General features: G+C 36.0%; 1 protein-coding gene across 1 annotated transcript; it reads left to right on the top strand.

The window, feature by feature from the left end:
* Positions 1 to 191: 191 nt before the first annotated feature.
* On the top strand, positions 192 to 15,269 carry LOC132563184 (pleckstrin homology domain-containing family M member 2-like). Its single transcript, XM_060227937.1, has 16 exons — positions 192 to 263; positions 1,380 to 1,492; positions 1,674 to 1,783; positions 2,966 to 3,090; positions 3,722 to 3,784; positions 4,621 to 4,770; positions 5,446 to 6,629; positions 7,132 to 7,201; positions 7,459 to 7,614; positions 8,014 to 8,102; positions 8,896 to 9,028; positions 9,528 to 9,742; positions 10,517 to 10,748; positions 13,512 to 13,685; positions 14,088 to 14,207; positions 15,171 to 15,269. The coding sequence occupies exons 1-16, from the start codon at positions 192 to 194 to the stop codon at positions 15,267 to 15,269; spliced, it is 3,105 nt and encodes a 1,034-aa protein (XP_060083920.1).
* Positions 15,270 to 16,991: the final 1,722 nt, after the last annotated feature.

The raw sequence follows: 16,991 nt of genomic DNA, 5'->3' as shown, positions 1-16,991 counted from the left end.
AAGATGAATAATCCAGTGCAATATTCTAATCTCAAAACATATACAAAAAAATAACAACTGGTCAGAAAAGTAAGAAATTCAATTGTAGATATGTTGTGTGCTGAGTAATATCAGGAGGCGGAAGTGTCTGTTCTCACCTGACAAGTAAAGAATGTTTTGATAAAAAAATGTGAAAATTGTTATTAGGCGAAATGGCTTCAGCACCGGAACGTCTCCGGTTAAAAGACAGAATCATAGCTAGTGTCGCAAAGTCTGTCAAGTCGGTAAGATTTCTTAAATATGTCTGATTTCCCCAGAATGTATACATAATTATTTTGACAGAATCACATGATTATGATGATACCGATATTGATAGGATATAGATCCCAAACGATCACATATACACTAAACGTTTATAGTTACAAACTGTATATAGCCACTTCCGCATAGTTTTGACTATTGTCTCATGGATATGTTTATCTAGGACTTCAGCAGTTCGGTTATTAATTTAATTTGCTAAAAATAGAAACAACGTTTGTAATGATTACAATTATTCAGCGGTATTTCATCTTTGGGATTATTTTCAAATGAGAAGTTAATGACTTATATCATAAGATGCATGATGAATTGATTTCTTAGGTTATAAGTAAAGAACCTCTAAGATCTCGAGCTGATGAAGCTGTCATATTGCTATCATAGAAAGATTTGGTCATTTGCAAGTTGTGTAGAAAGTGTACTGAAAAGATATCACTATTCACTTTCTTGCTCGGTGTTCAGGCTTCTGCATGAGTTGTGACAATTTACAGATATCTAGATTATCTCATTAACTTTCTTGTGGTTCAGTAATAGATTTCCTTTGACATAAGAAAAATGATGGCTAATGTTAAGCTTTCCATTGCTGTTATAGGAGCTTCCAAGAATCTGTTCCCTTTCACAAATTTAAAGTAATATCTAGATCAGTGTTAATGAAATATGTATTCTCAAATATGTCTACAGAGGAAAGTTGGTGAAATAACGTGCATGTGAGTCTAAGTGATTTACAGTATGGATTATGGAATTTGTTTAGTGTATGATTACTTCAAAAAGTAAACATAAAAAAATAAATCTCTTTGAATTGAACCACCTGTCAACATTTAAACCGATTCCTTGCAATCAAGTTGAGACAGAGAGAGACCCTCTCTTGTCAGTTAAGTTTATTTTCTCCTTCCTATCATATAGCATATTAAGAGATGATAGATGGTATATATGTTGGAGATATAAATTACAATTGATATAAAGCACTTTATACAAGTATTACAAGAACAATCAGTGGCACAAAACATGCAGTCCTGAACAGGTGTAATGTTCACCTGCACTAGCGGATGAGAAATAACATGTACTGAAGATTTTTAAATTTACAGATTCAGGAATACCAGGTGGCATGTGGCTGTGGAGAAGACCCTGTCTATCTCACCAATACTGACCGCCCTTGTCAGCGACTCACAGAAAACTTTGATCATGTTTTCCTTCATGGGTAAGATATTTAAGACAGGAAAGTGATTGGATTTAAAGCCCAAATATACATAATGTTCACTAAAAAAGCAAAGAGAAAATGAAATCTGTTTATATCAAGATAACATATATATTGCAGTGGACATTTTATTAGAACTGATCTTGGTACAGTACAATAATTCCAGAATTTGTTTGTTTCTCAGACTGAGACACATTAACTATGGTTACTGGAAAGTTGTGAAGGAGTTTACCAGGAAGGATGCTGTCAAAGAGATCAGTCGTCTCCGTAACATCACAACAGACCTAGGACGAGGTAAGACCACAGAAATACCTGAAATAATGTAAGATGCTGGATACAAATACCTGATGAGGTATCAGTTAGTGAGGATAAGGATTGGGAATTTCTGAGAAAAATTTCAACATTTTCAATAAATATGTAGGTAATTTGTCTTCTCAATAAAGGAATAGATACTAGTGTGATATGTACACTACGGATTGTGGGACTTTCGAAGGATAAAGTTTGGCAGAACTGCAAATGACTAGAAATCGGACTAAAATGTCAGACCTTATGGTTCTGACAAGTGATACGATCAGTTCAGAATACAGTAAACAAAAGCAGTAAGTCAAGGGAGACAATTCATACAGATACTTAATAGAATCTTCCCCTACCCTGAGGGTGTGATAGAGAAATCTCCAACCCGAGGGGTGATTTTTGTTGTTGTCTAACCCGAGGCTCTGCCGAGGGTTAGACTACAAAAAAATCACCCCGAGGGTTGGAGATTTCTCTGTCACATCCTCTGAGGGTAGGGGTTGATTATTTTTCTCCCACCCCATTATTTCCGCCACAACGTAAAAAAAAAAAATCCCACGGTTCAAGTGTCTGAATGGCGCATGAATATCACCATTCACGTTTCCAAAATTCTACATTCTTCCGCTAGAGCAAAATGACAGACTACAAACGCAATATGAATAACCATTAGAAATATTTATTTTTTGGAAATTAAATATTTTAATTAGCAATAGATACATGGAAAAACTTGTATTGAACAACATTTAACTCCGTATCATTTATTAAGGTAGGGTAGGCTTGCCGCGATGTCATGGACAAAAAGGGGATTTCCCAGTTTATAAAGACGTCAATTGTTTATGCGCGCGAAATATTGCAATGGCGTGAGTGTCACGCGTGTGTTGATTCAGAATCAGAGTCATAGATGATCCTCTGACGTTTATTTGTGTTCACTGGACAAGTATTGTTACAGTTAATGTTAACTGTGATGTTACAGTCGCGCATTACGGAACTAGCAAACAAAGCATCCACTCGTCGGTTTGAGTCAGTTGTGATAGCCGACTGAGGTCACCGAGTGCAGTCATGTGGGATAGATTTATCCTCCATGGGTGTTCCACATGGGACATGTCTATCCTACATGGGCAGAGGTGGGAGAAAAACTTGTTATAATGTATTTCAAATTGATATTAGCTTTGTCTTCTTTATCAGGGAGGGCATGGCTGATGATGACCTTGAATGAATGTGTCCTAGAAAGTTACATTCGATGTTACCTTGACAATAAGAAGCTTGTGAAGAAACATTACGTACGCGAGGCTTTTGTCCTTGATGATCAGGTATGGAGAACGTTATAGTTAGGATAAATTATATTAATTGTCCCAACCTGTGCAATCTGACACCTTTTGGTCTGTAACTATCATTATGTTTGGTGGGTTTCATATATCTGTTGCCTGGATACCACTCAGTATGCAGGGTGATTGAGGAATAGGGAAAGAAATGAGAGTAGAAGTTAATCGAAACAAGCGTGGGATAAGTTCAAAGTTTGGACAAAACCGATAGTCATTTCCTGATTAATTTTATCTAGAGCTTGCTTGGATTGATTCCCTTAATTTTAGAACTAATAAATGTTTTATAAGGGACTGCAAAAAGTTGATGACTTTGAATTTGTACATTTCTACTAGTACTTTGCATCCTTCATTAATCCTGGTGGGAATGGTCAGTTATTGGTGGCAACATAATTATGATGTTTGATTCAAAATAGAAATGGAGGGCGTTGGCTCAATACAGGACAGTGAAACACACTGTTGTATAATAATGTTACAAAATTACTGTTTCTGTAATAGAGATGGGCGGGCTTGTAATCTGGCCTGGGGTCATTGCTGGAAACATGTTCTTATAACTAAGAAAAAGTGTATTATATTAATGATGGTGGTGACTTGATATGATGTAATGGCTGTTATGTTTCAGAGGATGAATGTTTTACTTACACTGACCTCAGGATTGGAGCATGCCATTTTCCAGTTGGACATTGTATGTAAAATTATTTTTTAAAAGTTATTATTATTTATCTTTTTTTCTGTTTTTAAGATTATCACAAAATATGGATTATAAAGTAATAAAATGATGGAGTTGGCTTGTCCTATTCACTTTGGAGAGCCTATGCTATTCTGATCCAAGTATCCCAAAACTTACCTTTGGGTGCAAGGGCTTCTGCCTTGACAGGAAAATCTATAAGCAAGTGTTTTGAGGCAAAATGATTACGTCTTTAACATATGAGTTATTTTGATATTGAGAATAGGGTAGTGTTAAGTAAGAAATTTCTGTATTATAGGGTTTGGATATGTTATCACTGGCCATCAGTCCTGTGTTTGAAAGATGATTTAAAGTTTATCCTTTGTGTTTTAAACATCATCTGAATACCTGTATTTTAAAGATATTTTTTCATTCTGATAAAGTTGTGTGTTAAACACATGCAGAATGAATCTACATATTTTTTATTAGACTACTGCTACTTTTGTAATTATGGAGGACTTTGTTTCATCAAATTGAGCTGGGGTATTTTTACCTTGTTTTTAGAAGAAAAGTACATATTTGAAAAGAAAATTTTAAGAGTAAATTACAAATTATGAAAATTGGCATAAATATGAAATAATTTCAGTTAGGAATGTGACCTTTAATCTGCCCCCCAAAAATCTTCAAAACAACCCTTGCTTTGTAAGCTTTATTCACATATTTTGACCTTGACCTAAAGGTATTATTGGATGTTTCTAATAACTAGATATAAGTTGATGAAAATTATCCAACAAATATTTAGACACACCAGAGGTCATGGTAACAAGAATTTTGTCTTTACTTCCAATTCACAGGATGTGCCCTATCTTGATCTTGGTACCTACCCACCGGGCAGTCGGTCAAGGACAAGTTCAGCCAACTCAGCAGGACAGGATGATGACCATGTGTCTCTGTGTAGTATGGACAGCTTCACAGCTTCAGTTTCTCCCCGGGGACGTAATATGGTAAGTTAGTTTTAGCAATGAATGTTGTTGAAGATCTCATATCAGAAATAAACGAAATCTTATTGGAGATCTTCACTCAGTAAAAGTAGAGAGTGAATCAGAGTTCTTCAATCAGAGATTTTGAATGGGGTTCATTGATAGATGAGAGAAAGTGAATGGAATTCTCAGATCACAAAAAAAGAGAAAGTGAATGGGCTTCTTTGATAAAGAAATAAGAGACAGTATATGGGAGGTCTTGGATAAGAACTAGCAGAAAATGAATGGGAGATATCAGGTCAGAAGTAAGAGATATGTTATGGAAGATATCAGATTAAAACAAGAGAAATTGTTGCAGAGATCTTTATCAGAAATAAGGGAAAGAATCAGAGATCTTAGGTCAGAAATAAGGGAAAGAATCAGAGATCTTGAACAGAAACAAGGGAAAGAATCAGAGATCTTAGGACAGAAACAAGGGAAAGAATCAGAGATCTTAGATAGGAAACAAGGGAAAGTGTTAAAAAGATATTAGATCAAAAACAAGGGTTTGTGTTGGAGAAATCTAGATCAGAAACAAGGGAGAGTGTATTGGAGATATCTAATTTGAATCAATGTGTAATAGTTCATTATACAAGAAATATTATTTGACAAAATTGATTTTACATTCCTAATTTCTTATCCTGCATCATTTCCTTTTAGTCATTCACTGCTGCAGTGGAATATAAAGGTACAAATTCTACTGAGAGTGACACACATAGTCAAAACAGTGAAGAGACATGTCAGTCAAAGGCCGGGTCTGTAGACTCTGGGATATTGGTGAGTGATCGGGATAATCATGTTGACTCCAAAAGGTCACAAAGTTTCTATAGAGTTCATGATCGAGAACTCTCATTGGAGGAACAGGAAGAAGAGTTGAAGGTTATCCGTGTTTCTGCAGGTAAAAAAAAGAAAAAATCATCAAAAAAAGGACATATGAAAGTTCACAAAGAGAAAGTACATCCTGAAGATGTGTCTGTCCAACAATCGCCAGATACCAAAAGTATACCACAGAATTCATGGTCATCACGGGAACCAAGCTTGTCAGATATTCTTGATTTTGATAATAGTGATTATAGCAATCTCCCAGACCGCTCACCCGGGGATGGTATGGAGAGCAGTCAAGAATCGTTTGATGCGAACCTTGTTCATCGAGGTAACGACAAATCTAAGGTGATGGAAAACTACAATATTGCATTTGTGGACATGAGTAAAGAGGATTGTGATTACAATATTTATAAACACACTCAAATACAAAACTCACAATCAGACTTCTTTAATGTTTATAAAGATTCTCAAAATGCTCGCAGGACTTCTATAGAACAACAGGCATTAGATTTAGCTGCAAGTTCAAAATCTGGTGAAATAAAAAATGGAGTTATGTCCCTTGCTAATGATTTACCTGTGAAAAATGATGTGTTTGAGGAGAGAGCTGAAACTGAAGCCAGTGTTGACGAACCAGATGATACTGAGGGAAAGTGTTTACAATGGCAAAAAGAAGCCTCGCAAGTCTGTGAAGACACAAGTGGAATTGAAAATGTTAGCAAACAGACAGAGGATTACAGTGTGAGAGTTTCAAACAGTGATACTGATAAACACTCATTGAATTGCAGCACTGAAACATCATCTCATGACAAGTCAAACATTGTTGGGAAAAGTGCAATAAATTCCTCGTCAACCAATCAGAAATCAGCAACATCAGAAATGGAGGATCGTGTGAATGACATGATTAACCAAACTAATACTCATCTCCACCGTGGCATGTTCGAAGAAGAGCCGGAGGACATTGATATTGAAAATGGAAATGTTTTGGTGGATGAAGAAGAAACTGTGGCTGGGGAAGTAAGGTGAGTGTTTAGACAAAGAAACCAGGATAATAACTTACTGACAAGTCAGGCATTTAAAATGTTTTCTCCTATGGAGCAAAAACTTTAAAGTAATTTGATGAAAGTTTTGTATAGATTTTCATAGAATACTGACAGTTTTCAGTCGTATTTAAAATTTTACATGCATTCATTAATGTGATTGCAAAAACTGAAACTGTAAGATAATGAAAAACATGTGTATGAGATGTCAGTTTGAATCCAGATCAGGAAATTGTGATGCATTGAAATATTACTTGATCGTTCTTAAAAGAAATTTGCAAAAGTTTTGACCCATGAAAATTATTAGCAATACAGTAAATTCATAAAATTAAATAGTTCCTTTTTGTTGATATTGTTCTGTTTTAGAGGTCATGAACTGTTTGCGTGTGTTCTTGAGTACAGGATTAATTAAATTGCTGCTGAAATGCATGAGACCTAGTATCTTGACCATGAAAATATTTACATTAATTTGTTTCTCTGTCAGATTGAACAACAACACACAGCTCTACTTGATGTTGGATGTGTTCGACGATTCAGATGAAGAGTTCATCAAGGTATGTCACAATCAATAGTCAAAACTTTTGGACAAGTTATCAAAATATTTATCTCTAACTCAGTAGATATAAGTATAGTTTATGAATAAAATTGTTTATGCGTGATTAAAAGACATCTTATTTGGCAAAGCTATCAATTCATCAGCAGAACGGAAATTAATTACACAATGTAATTAGATATGTGATTAATTGATATAGACGTGTGTTAATTAATGCCATATAAGGAAGTGGTTCTAGTTGAGATCTGCATCTTACAGGCATTTGCCACACGGACGGGTCACACAGAAGGAGAAGCTAAGACTCTGTTCTTGTTGGTAACTAACCGCGCCCTCCACCTACTGTCGCAGACCCAGAGTGACCATCGTTTTGTGAAGGACTCATCAGTCTCTTATCAACAACTGGACTATATTTCTGTAAATATTCATAAAGATGATTTACAACTCAATTAATCTATAATAAAATAAACTTCCTCTGTAATATAAAGGATAAAGAATGAAGATTTATCTTTAGGATGCTTAGTAAACTGGTTCCTTTTTCTTTTTCCTTATTTTTACTTTCATTCTAGATAGGTAATAGATATGATGGAAAGAATACTTTTTACGATAGCTGTACATTAATAACAAAACAGGAAATAGATTAGTTTGAAATACATTTCAAGGTACCTGGTATTCATATTTCTTTCAGCATTTCAGAAAGGAAATGAATTTGATGACTGGTTTTCCAGGATACAAAGCGTATCATAATTTCAGATGAGGAAGTTACTTATAACATATCCTGATGAATGTGATAGTCTGAGGTGTTTTTTATTGCAGCTAAGTCTGTCGGATCAGGTGATCCAGATTGTATGTCTTAACCGACGTAAACAGTATTGGATCACAACAGGAAGTCAGCTCATTACTAGGTATTTACAACAATTTGTTATTTATACTAACAACCAGGAACATAGCACTGTATTGTTTAATTCATTATGCTCTCTGTAGGGACAGCATATACTCACTGCTTTGTTCATCTGTCCTTTTGTCCATCCGTCAGAATTTTGTCCGGAGCATAATTCAAAAACTATAAGAGGTATCAACATTAAACTTTATAGGTTGATAGACCTTCGTGATGTTAAGTGCAATGTACAAGAACTATAACTCTTTTTTATTATAAAAGATTTATTGCCCTTTCTTATGTTTCATTCTTAAATTTTGTCCAATTGTGGAGCATGACTTTTTTTTTTAAACATTCACTCAAGTTTTCATAACTTCATTTCCAGGAGAAAAACCTTGCGTTCAATATTAATTTATTCCCTTGTCAGGGCAGTTCCAGTAAAACATCTATTTGGCCAAGAACTCCATCCATGGTTTGGTTGTGTGCTTATTACTTCTAAGCAAATCATTTAAATTCTGTAGTTGATACCATTGTACCAAGCCTGAGGTCCTGGGGTGGAAGAGATGATTTTTTTAGAAAATCCCTCAGTATTTTTCTGACCATCCAGTGGATGTTGGCAATATAGACAGGAAATGTGACCTGTTATGTTAGCTTTTCTAACTAATTGTATATTCCAAGGCTGTTGATGACAAACAAACATCAGTATTTGATTTATGTCTCATTAAGCTGTGTCAGTTGTAGGATTTTTGAACCAGGTCACAGAAATTGACGATTTTGAAGTCTGTAGTTGTATTACAATGTATACATATATTGTCCAACAGGGCTATTGTGGGTTGTCTAAGCCAGGCCATAGACAGGGGTGATTTTGATGTACCCAAGGTTTCTGTATTAACTGATGCCACAACACAAAAGATAGCCCTAAAGAAATATGCTGCAGAAGAATGCAAATGTGACGTGAGTACACACTAGTTGTATATCTATATGTAAAATATATACTGTCATAATGATTGCTTATGTACATCTTAATACACTTTCCTGTCTGGACAGAAAATAGAGGTCAAATTTCGATGATCTTTTCTTACAATGTAAAATTATATATCTTCCTGTACGCACTCATTTAGAATTTCCTGACAATGATATCAGTAAGATTTGGAGAAAAAATCAATGTTGTCTTGTATTTTGTTTTTTTACTGTCTATCAAAAATACCAATACAAGTTATAGAGGAAAATTTCCTAAGTAAAAAAAGATTAAAAGCATTTCTCATTTCTAGCTCTAAATTAGATTTTGATCGAGGCAAAAATAATCAAAAAATATTATCATCTTTCAGACTTTTAATTTTAGATTTTTTCTGTACAGTTTCCATAGATTGAGAACAATTTTTAGCTTAAGTTGATATATGATGGTCAGTATTACTGTATACCTTACAGAGAATGGTTATTGTACTGTTTAAAGGTACCTGATGTTGAAATCTGCTGTTACTCACTTGTACACTGGGATGACCCAACAGCAAAGGGGAATAATTCTGACAATACATACAGAGAAGGCCACCTTCTGTACAAGATCAATGAGGCAGGAGCGTCACTTGGTAGCACACTCCTAAGTACCGTTCAGGATCCCACTACCCTCATCTATGGGACAACGTGGAAACCAGCCTATGTAGTCCTCAAGTAGGTTTTTGACTGTAGTTATATAAATGAGAGGGCATAGTATTTTTACACAAGGTTACACTATTTAGCTCATTTTCAACTTAAGTGGGGAGTCATAGTTCCGAGATTTTTTCTTTCTCACTTGATTAAAATTTTCCGGAAGAATTAATTCGATTTAAGGATCGAAAAATTACTTTTAGAGATTGTTGCAAAAGGGATCCTTTATGCTCTGTTTTATAACTAAAAAAAAGTCTTTTTCCGTAATCAATATGTTATTTTCTGAAAATTCAGAAAATATAAGAAAGATCTTCTCATTTTTTATTTGCACAAAATTTTACCATATTTTTTATTTATACCAGGACAGGAAGTTATAAACTTCAGGTAGAAAAAAAGAAAAACATGTTAAACAATGCATAACATATGCTGTTTTGAATAAACTTCTTCCAAATTTTCCTGTGAAGTTTAAAAAGTTTTGAAAATCTGTTTATTGAGGTGAAGTGAAAATATATGTCCTGCATTTACCCTGATTATAACAGGGTTTAGAGAAACTTAAAAACTTCTTGCTTATTGGCCATATTTGACATCTTGTTGTTGAATTGAAGTATTAGGTCAGGGAAAAAGGTTGACGATCATGGTACTTCCAGGCTATCTGAATTAATTATAAGTTAAGCTTATCTAGTCCACAGACAGTTTGTTTTAATTACATGTAATATTAAATGGAAGGTAAACATTGGTTCTTCTTGTAATATGCAGGATAGAAGAATCTTGTATTCCAATAAAATGTTTTCTCTTCAGAGATGGTATGCTGTGTTTGTATGCAAGCAAGGCAGTCAGCAAGCCACTTCACTTTATCCAGCTTGGTGGAGATGACTGTACAGGATGTCGGCGTGCCTCTAATACTGACCGCGACAACTGTATACAAATCATCATGGCAAATGGCACGACCTGGCAGATCGCCTTGGCAACAGATATTGAGGCTAATGAATGGTTACAGAGTCTCTGTAGGGCTGTAGCACAGGGATTTGAGGTAAACCCAAAACATTTTGAAACCATAGCTACTATACTTATCCTTGTCCTGTGATAAGACCTCATCCCATCTTTAGGTCATATGTTGGCACCTTGGGCGTATTGTAGGATATAGATGGTATCTCTTACATGCAGAGGACAGTAGCCATACTGTAAGCCTGTTCACATAGAGGACAGCAGTCATACTGTAATCCTGTCCATATAGAGGACAGCAGTCATACTGTAAGCTTGTTCACATAGAGGACAGCAGTCATACTGTAATCCTGTCCATATAGAGGACAGCAGTCATACTGTAAGCTTGTTCACATAGAGGACAGCAGTCATACTGTAATCCTGTCCATATAGAGGACAGCAGTCATACTGTAATCCTGTCCACATAGAGGACAGCAGTCATACTGTAATCCTGTCCATACAGAGGACAGCAGAGTACAGCAGTCATACTGTAATCCTGTCCACATAGAGGACAGCAGTCATACTGTAATCCTGTCCACATAGAGGACAACAGTCATACTGTAATACTGTCCATATAGAGGACAGCAGTCATACTGTAATCCTGTCCACATAGAGGACAGCGGTCATACTGTAATCCTGTCCACATAGAGGACAGCAGTCATACTGTAATCCTGTCCATATAGAGGACAGCAGTCATACTGTCATCCTGTCCATATAGAGGACAGCAGTTATACTGTAATCCTGTCCACATAGAGGACAGCAGTCATACTGTAATCCTGTCCACATAGAGGACAGCAGTCATACTGTAATCCTGTCCACACAGAGGACAGCAGTCATACTGTCATCCTGTCCACATAAAGGACAGCAGTCATACTGTAATCCTGTCCATACAGAGGACAGCAGTCATACTGTAATCCTGTCCACATAGAGGACAGCAGTCATACTGTAATCCTGTCCACATAAAGGACAACAGTCATACTGTAATCCTGTCCACATAGAGGACAGCAGTCATACTGTAATCCTGTCCACATAGAGGACAGCAGTCATACTGTAATCCTGTCCACATAGAGGACAGCAGTCATACTGTAATCCTGTCCACATAGAGGACAGCAGTCATACTGTAATCCTGTACACATAGAGGACAGCAGCCATACTGTAATCCTGTCCACATAGAGGACAGCAGTCATACTGTAATCCTGTCCATATAGAGGACAGCAGTCATACTGTAATCCTGTCCACATAGAGGACAACAGTCATACTGTAATCCTGTCCACATAGAGGACAGCAGTCATACTGTAATCCTGTCCACACATAGGACAGCAGTCATACTGTAATCCTGTCCACATAGAGGACAGCAGTCATACTGTAATCCTGTCCACATAAAGGACAACAGTCATACTGTAATCCTGTCCACATAGAGGACAGCAGTCATACTGTAATCCTGTCCACATAGAGGACAGCAGCCATACTGTAATCCTGTCCACATAGAGGACAGCAGTCATACTGTAATCATGTCCACATAGAGGACAACAGTCATACTGTAATCCTGTCCACATAGAGGACAGCAGTCATACTGTAATCCTGTCCACATAGAGGACAACAGTCATACTGTAATCCTGTCCACATAGAGGACAACAGTCATACTGTAATCCTGTCCACATAGAGGACAGCAGTCATACTGTAATCCTGTCCACATAGAGGACAACAGTCATACTGTAATCCTGTCCACATAGAGGACAGCAGTCATACTGTAATCATACTGTCATCCTGTCCATATAGAGGACAGCAGTCATACTGTAATCCTGTCCACATAGAGGACAGCAGTCATACTGTAATCCTGTCCACATAGAGGACAGCAGTCATACTGTAATCCTGTCCACATAGAGGACAGCAGTCATACTGTAATCCTGTCCACATAGAGGACAGCAGTCATACTGTAATCCTGTCCACATAGAGGACAGCAGCCATACTGTAATCCTGTCCACATAGAGGACAGCAGTCATACTGTAATCCTGTCCACATAGAGGACAGCAGTCATACTGTAATCCTGTCCACATAGAGGACAGCAGTCATACTGTAATCCTGTCCACACATAGGACAGCAGCCATACTGTAATCCTGTCCACATATAGTCATACTGTAATCCTGTCCACACATAGGACAGCAGCCATACTGTAATCCTGTCCACATAGAGGACAACAGTCATACTGTAATCCTGTCCACATAGAGGACAGCAGCCATACTGTAATCCTGTCCACATAGAGGACAGCAGTCATACTGTATACTGTCATACTGTAATCCTGTCCACATAGAGGACAGCAGTCATACTGTAATCCAGTCCTTGGTGGTTATTGCTCTAGACTAAAGGTAAAAGAGATTAAGGATGAGGATATCTATATATATAAGCCCCTTTTTATTTTCCAAGTGGTAACAAGCTCTTCTTTACTGAAGGTATTTACTTGAGATCATGTTTCAGGTCTTGCTAATTGACAGGAAATATAAAGTCAGTTTAATTCTTAATAGCTGCACAGAGAGTTAATACATTATCAGTAACACAATGTATGGCAACATGGATGATCCATGCATTGATATGACTTTCACTTTTATGAAATTATCAAATAGTTATTTGAGTACTGAATTTAAGGAAGTTTGAATGCTTAGTGGGAGATTTGGCTGGTTACTGACAAAATACTTTGAATTAAATATGGTCATTGAGTTATATGAGTTTTGAGGTAACAAGGTTTGACTGTATTTGAAAAATTCAGATGAACATTACATGAATTTTTTTCTTAAAGTTTCTAAATCTCTTTTAGAATACCTCAAAGGCTATGAGTTGTCTCCCTTGCTGCCTGGTGTTGACCCCTCAGAAATTATTGATGTGTCATGAAGATGTCCAGACCAGTTTCTTCAGGACGCTAGGTAGTGCCAACTTGCTGGACATTACCAACGTACTGACCGACCCAGCAGTCAGCAGCTATTGTGTCCTGGTAGGTACTACATCAGTTAAAGACCTGACAATACACAAGGGATATTTGTGAACATAACCAGTATCTTAAGGATATTGTTTGTGGCAGTGTTAATGGTTTGACTGCTTGGATGATTATTGTTAACATGTGAAAAGTAAGACAGACTAGCGACGAAATGTGTTTTCTAATGAGCTATAGCAAAGACATTCAAGCCTGTATTTATTTCTGTAATGCTGTCTAAAATCTGTCAAAGGTTTGTATAATTGTGTAGTTAGATCCCATGACTGGTTATGTTGCAGGCTTGGGTTCATTACATTTTTGCTGCATTATTTATAGTGTCACCATCATGAAATACACCAACATTTTTGCAGATATTAATTACATGACTGATCTATGCCTAAATATGACCAATATTTTGTATAGGAGTTTGAGGCACATGCTCAAGGGGCTAGTGCTGACCAGTGGGTGCTGTATTTCAATGAAGGCCCAGAAACTGAACGCTTCATGCAGGCCTTGTCTTCAGCCTGGTCAGCTCACTATCAGGTAAGGGAAGAAATACCTGGGAAGTTTTTATGTAAATAAGGCACATGTGGTGCTAAATCTACCAGTCTGAAATTTTAGTTCTGAGACACAGGACAGAATCATCAGCTATTTTCACATAATTTCATTTATTATTTGAAAAGAATAAACAGCTTTTATCAAATACAGAAACCTATTTTTGTTTTGCTGTTTATTTATCTTTGAAGATTGAAATCTGTAAAATATTAACATCATTTCAAGGAAAATCAAGAACACTCATCTGTGATGTTGCTGTTTGGCCATTTGTAATAGATAGCATGAAATGTTTGTTATGTATGAACTTCTGATGTTTTTTTGATTGTTGACAAAATTTTGAAAGTAAAGTGCAATAACTTCGATTGAAACAGTAATTTAGTGAAATTAGAATTACTTTTAACCAGGAACTAAACAAGATGCATGAAACGATACACCTTGGTTGCAACATAATTCTGAAGTGGGACATTAAAACTGTAATATGTTGTGTGAAAATTGCATGCACACTTTGTGTAACACTTCTGTATTACCGTGCTATGGTTAAGGCCAATGTTTTAAGTTTTTCAAATGTAGGTCAAGGTCACACAGCCAAAATTTTGGTACCAACAGAAAAGGTCTTGTCAAAAGGATCCGACTTGCCAAATATGAAAACCATACCTCTTATGGTGCAATAGTTATGACCTATGTTAAAACTTTTCAAAGTCAAAGGTTATGGTCAAGGTCACATGCTGAAAATATTTTGGTACCACTTGAAAGGTCTATCACAAGGAAAACATATGCCAAATATGAAAGCCTCCTACGGTGCACTGGTTATGAGCATGGTTAAAGCTGACAACAGACAAATAATATGCATAAAATGTTCTTGTTGTAAAATATCTTGATACATAAAATACTTGGGATCTTGGTTCCAGAGCACTCTCTGTAAAAAATCTTACACTATCACTTGTATTACAGGTTGGCGTACCAGAAGAGTCCATTACTGATGTATCACTTCAGAAAAGTTGCCGGGACATGGTCAAAAGGCTAAGGTCATCTTTGGAGGTCAAGCAGTGACCTTGGCAGAAGAATGGTTATCAGGTGTTCCCTGGTTGAATTGAACCGGTGTGTGTTCCCAGCCATACAGATTTTTGAAATGTTTGTGCTCTTTAAATACCACTGCAACATATGGGTATTCATTAGAATATTGTACATGTTTGTATTTGCATAATTTGTAGGTTTGTTAAATGTCTTATAGAATATTTACTCAAGGTTTGTGTTGAGCCATTTCTGTTCAAATTGAGATTTTACTAACCTATGAAAAAAACTGTGCAATATATATATATATTAGTTGTCATTGACTCATGTTTTCATAAAGGATATTAGATGTATAATTTTTTCTGTGATTGTAAGTGTTTTGGTATACTAGCCATCAAAGAGGAAGTAAGATTGTACTTGGTATAAATACCTATACATTGTGAATACATGTAAACGTGAAGAGCTTTAACATCAGATAAAACTCAAAGATCTAACATGTGGCAAGCTTGGTGCCATCTTCTTATTAAGGACTGAATGACATAGGGACATGAGTTTGACTGTAAGCTTAATATATAGATGTCAACTGTTTGTTGATAGATAGCCAAGTACTACTGATTCAAATGATGTAGGTCTGGTTTGTGAGGCTTTCATCTAGTGTCATCAAAAACTCCCTTTTATCTACATCAGTGTTATACAACTCTATTAGCCTGATGCTAGAAGCCAATGGTGACTATGCTGAGCCTAGTGTATCTATGTTTTGAAATGATAGGTCTGGCTAGTTGTTATCTATATCTTATCTCAATGGTTATCAGGAATACTTGGTAGATATCATATCTAGTCAGTGATTCATAGTAGGTATCATATCTGGTCAGTGATTCATAGTAGATATCATATCTGGTCAGTGATTCATAGTAGATATTATATCTAGTCACTGATCCGTTGTAGATATCATATCTAGTCAGTGATCCATTGTAGATATCATATCTAGTCACTGATCCATTGTAGATATCATATCTAGTCACTGATCCATTGTAGATATCATATCTAGTCAATGATTCATAGTAGATATCATATCTGGTCAGTGATTCATAGTAGATATCATATCTAGTCTTTGATCCATTGTAGATATCATATCTAGTCTTTGATCCATTGTAGATATCATATCTAGTCTTTGATCCATTGTAGATATCATATCTAGTCAGTGATCAATAGTAGATATCATATCTGGTCAGTGATTCATAGTAGATATCATATCTAGTCTGTGATCCATTGTAGATATCATATCTAGTCTTTGATCCATTGTAGATATCATATCTAGTCACTGATCCATTGTAGATATCATATCTAGTCAGTGATCAATAGTAGATATCATATCTGGTCAGTGATTCATAGTAGATATCATATCTAGTCACTGATCCATTGTAGATATCATATCTAGTCAGTGATCAATAGTAGATATCATATCTGGTCAGTGATTCATAGTAGATATCATATCTAGTCACTGATCCATTGTAGATATCATATCTAGTCTGTGATCCATTGTAAATATCATATCTGGTCAGTGATCCATTGTAGATATCATATCTAGTCTGTGATCAATAGTAGATATCATATCTGGTCAGTGATTCATAGTAGATATTATATCTAGTCATTGATCCATTTTAGATATCATATCTAGTCACTGATCCATTGTAGATATCATATCTAGTCTGTGATCCATTGTAGATATCATATCTAGTCTGTGATCCATTGTAGATATCA

Source organism: Ylistrum balloti, unplaced genomic scaffold (genome assembly GCF_031769215.1).
Source record: "Ylistrum balloti isolate Yb309-2 unplaced genomic scaffold, AGI_CSIRO_Ybal_v1 Utg371624, whole genome shotgun sequence".
Lineage (NCBI taxonomy): Eukaryota > Metazoa > Mollusca > Bivalvia > Pectinida > Pectinidae > Ylistrum > Ylistrum balloti.
This window is presented reverse-complemented; position numbering and strand designations above follow the sequence as displayed.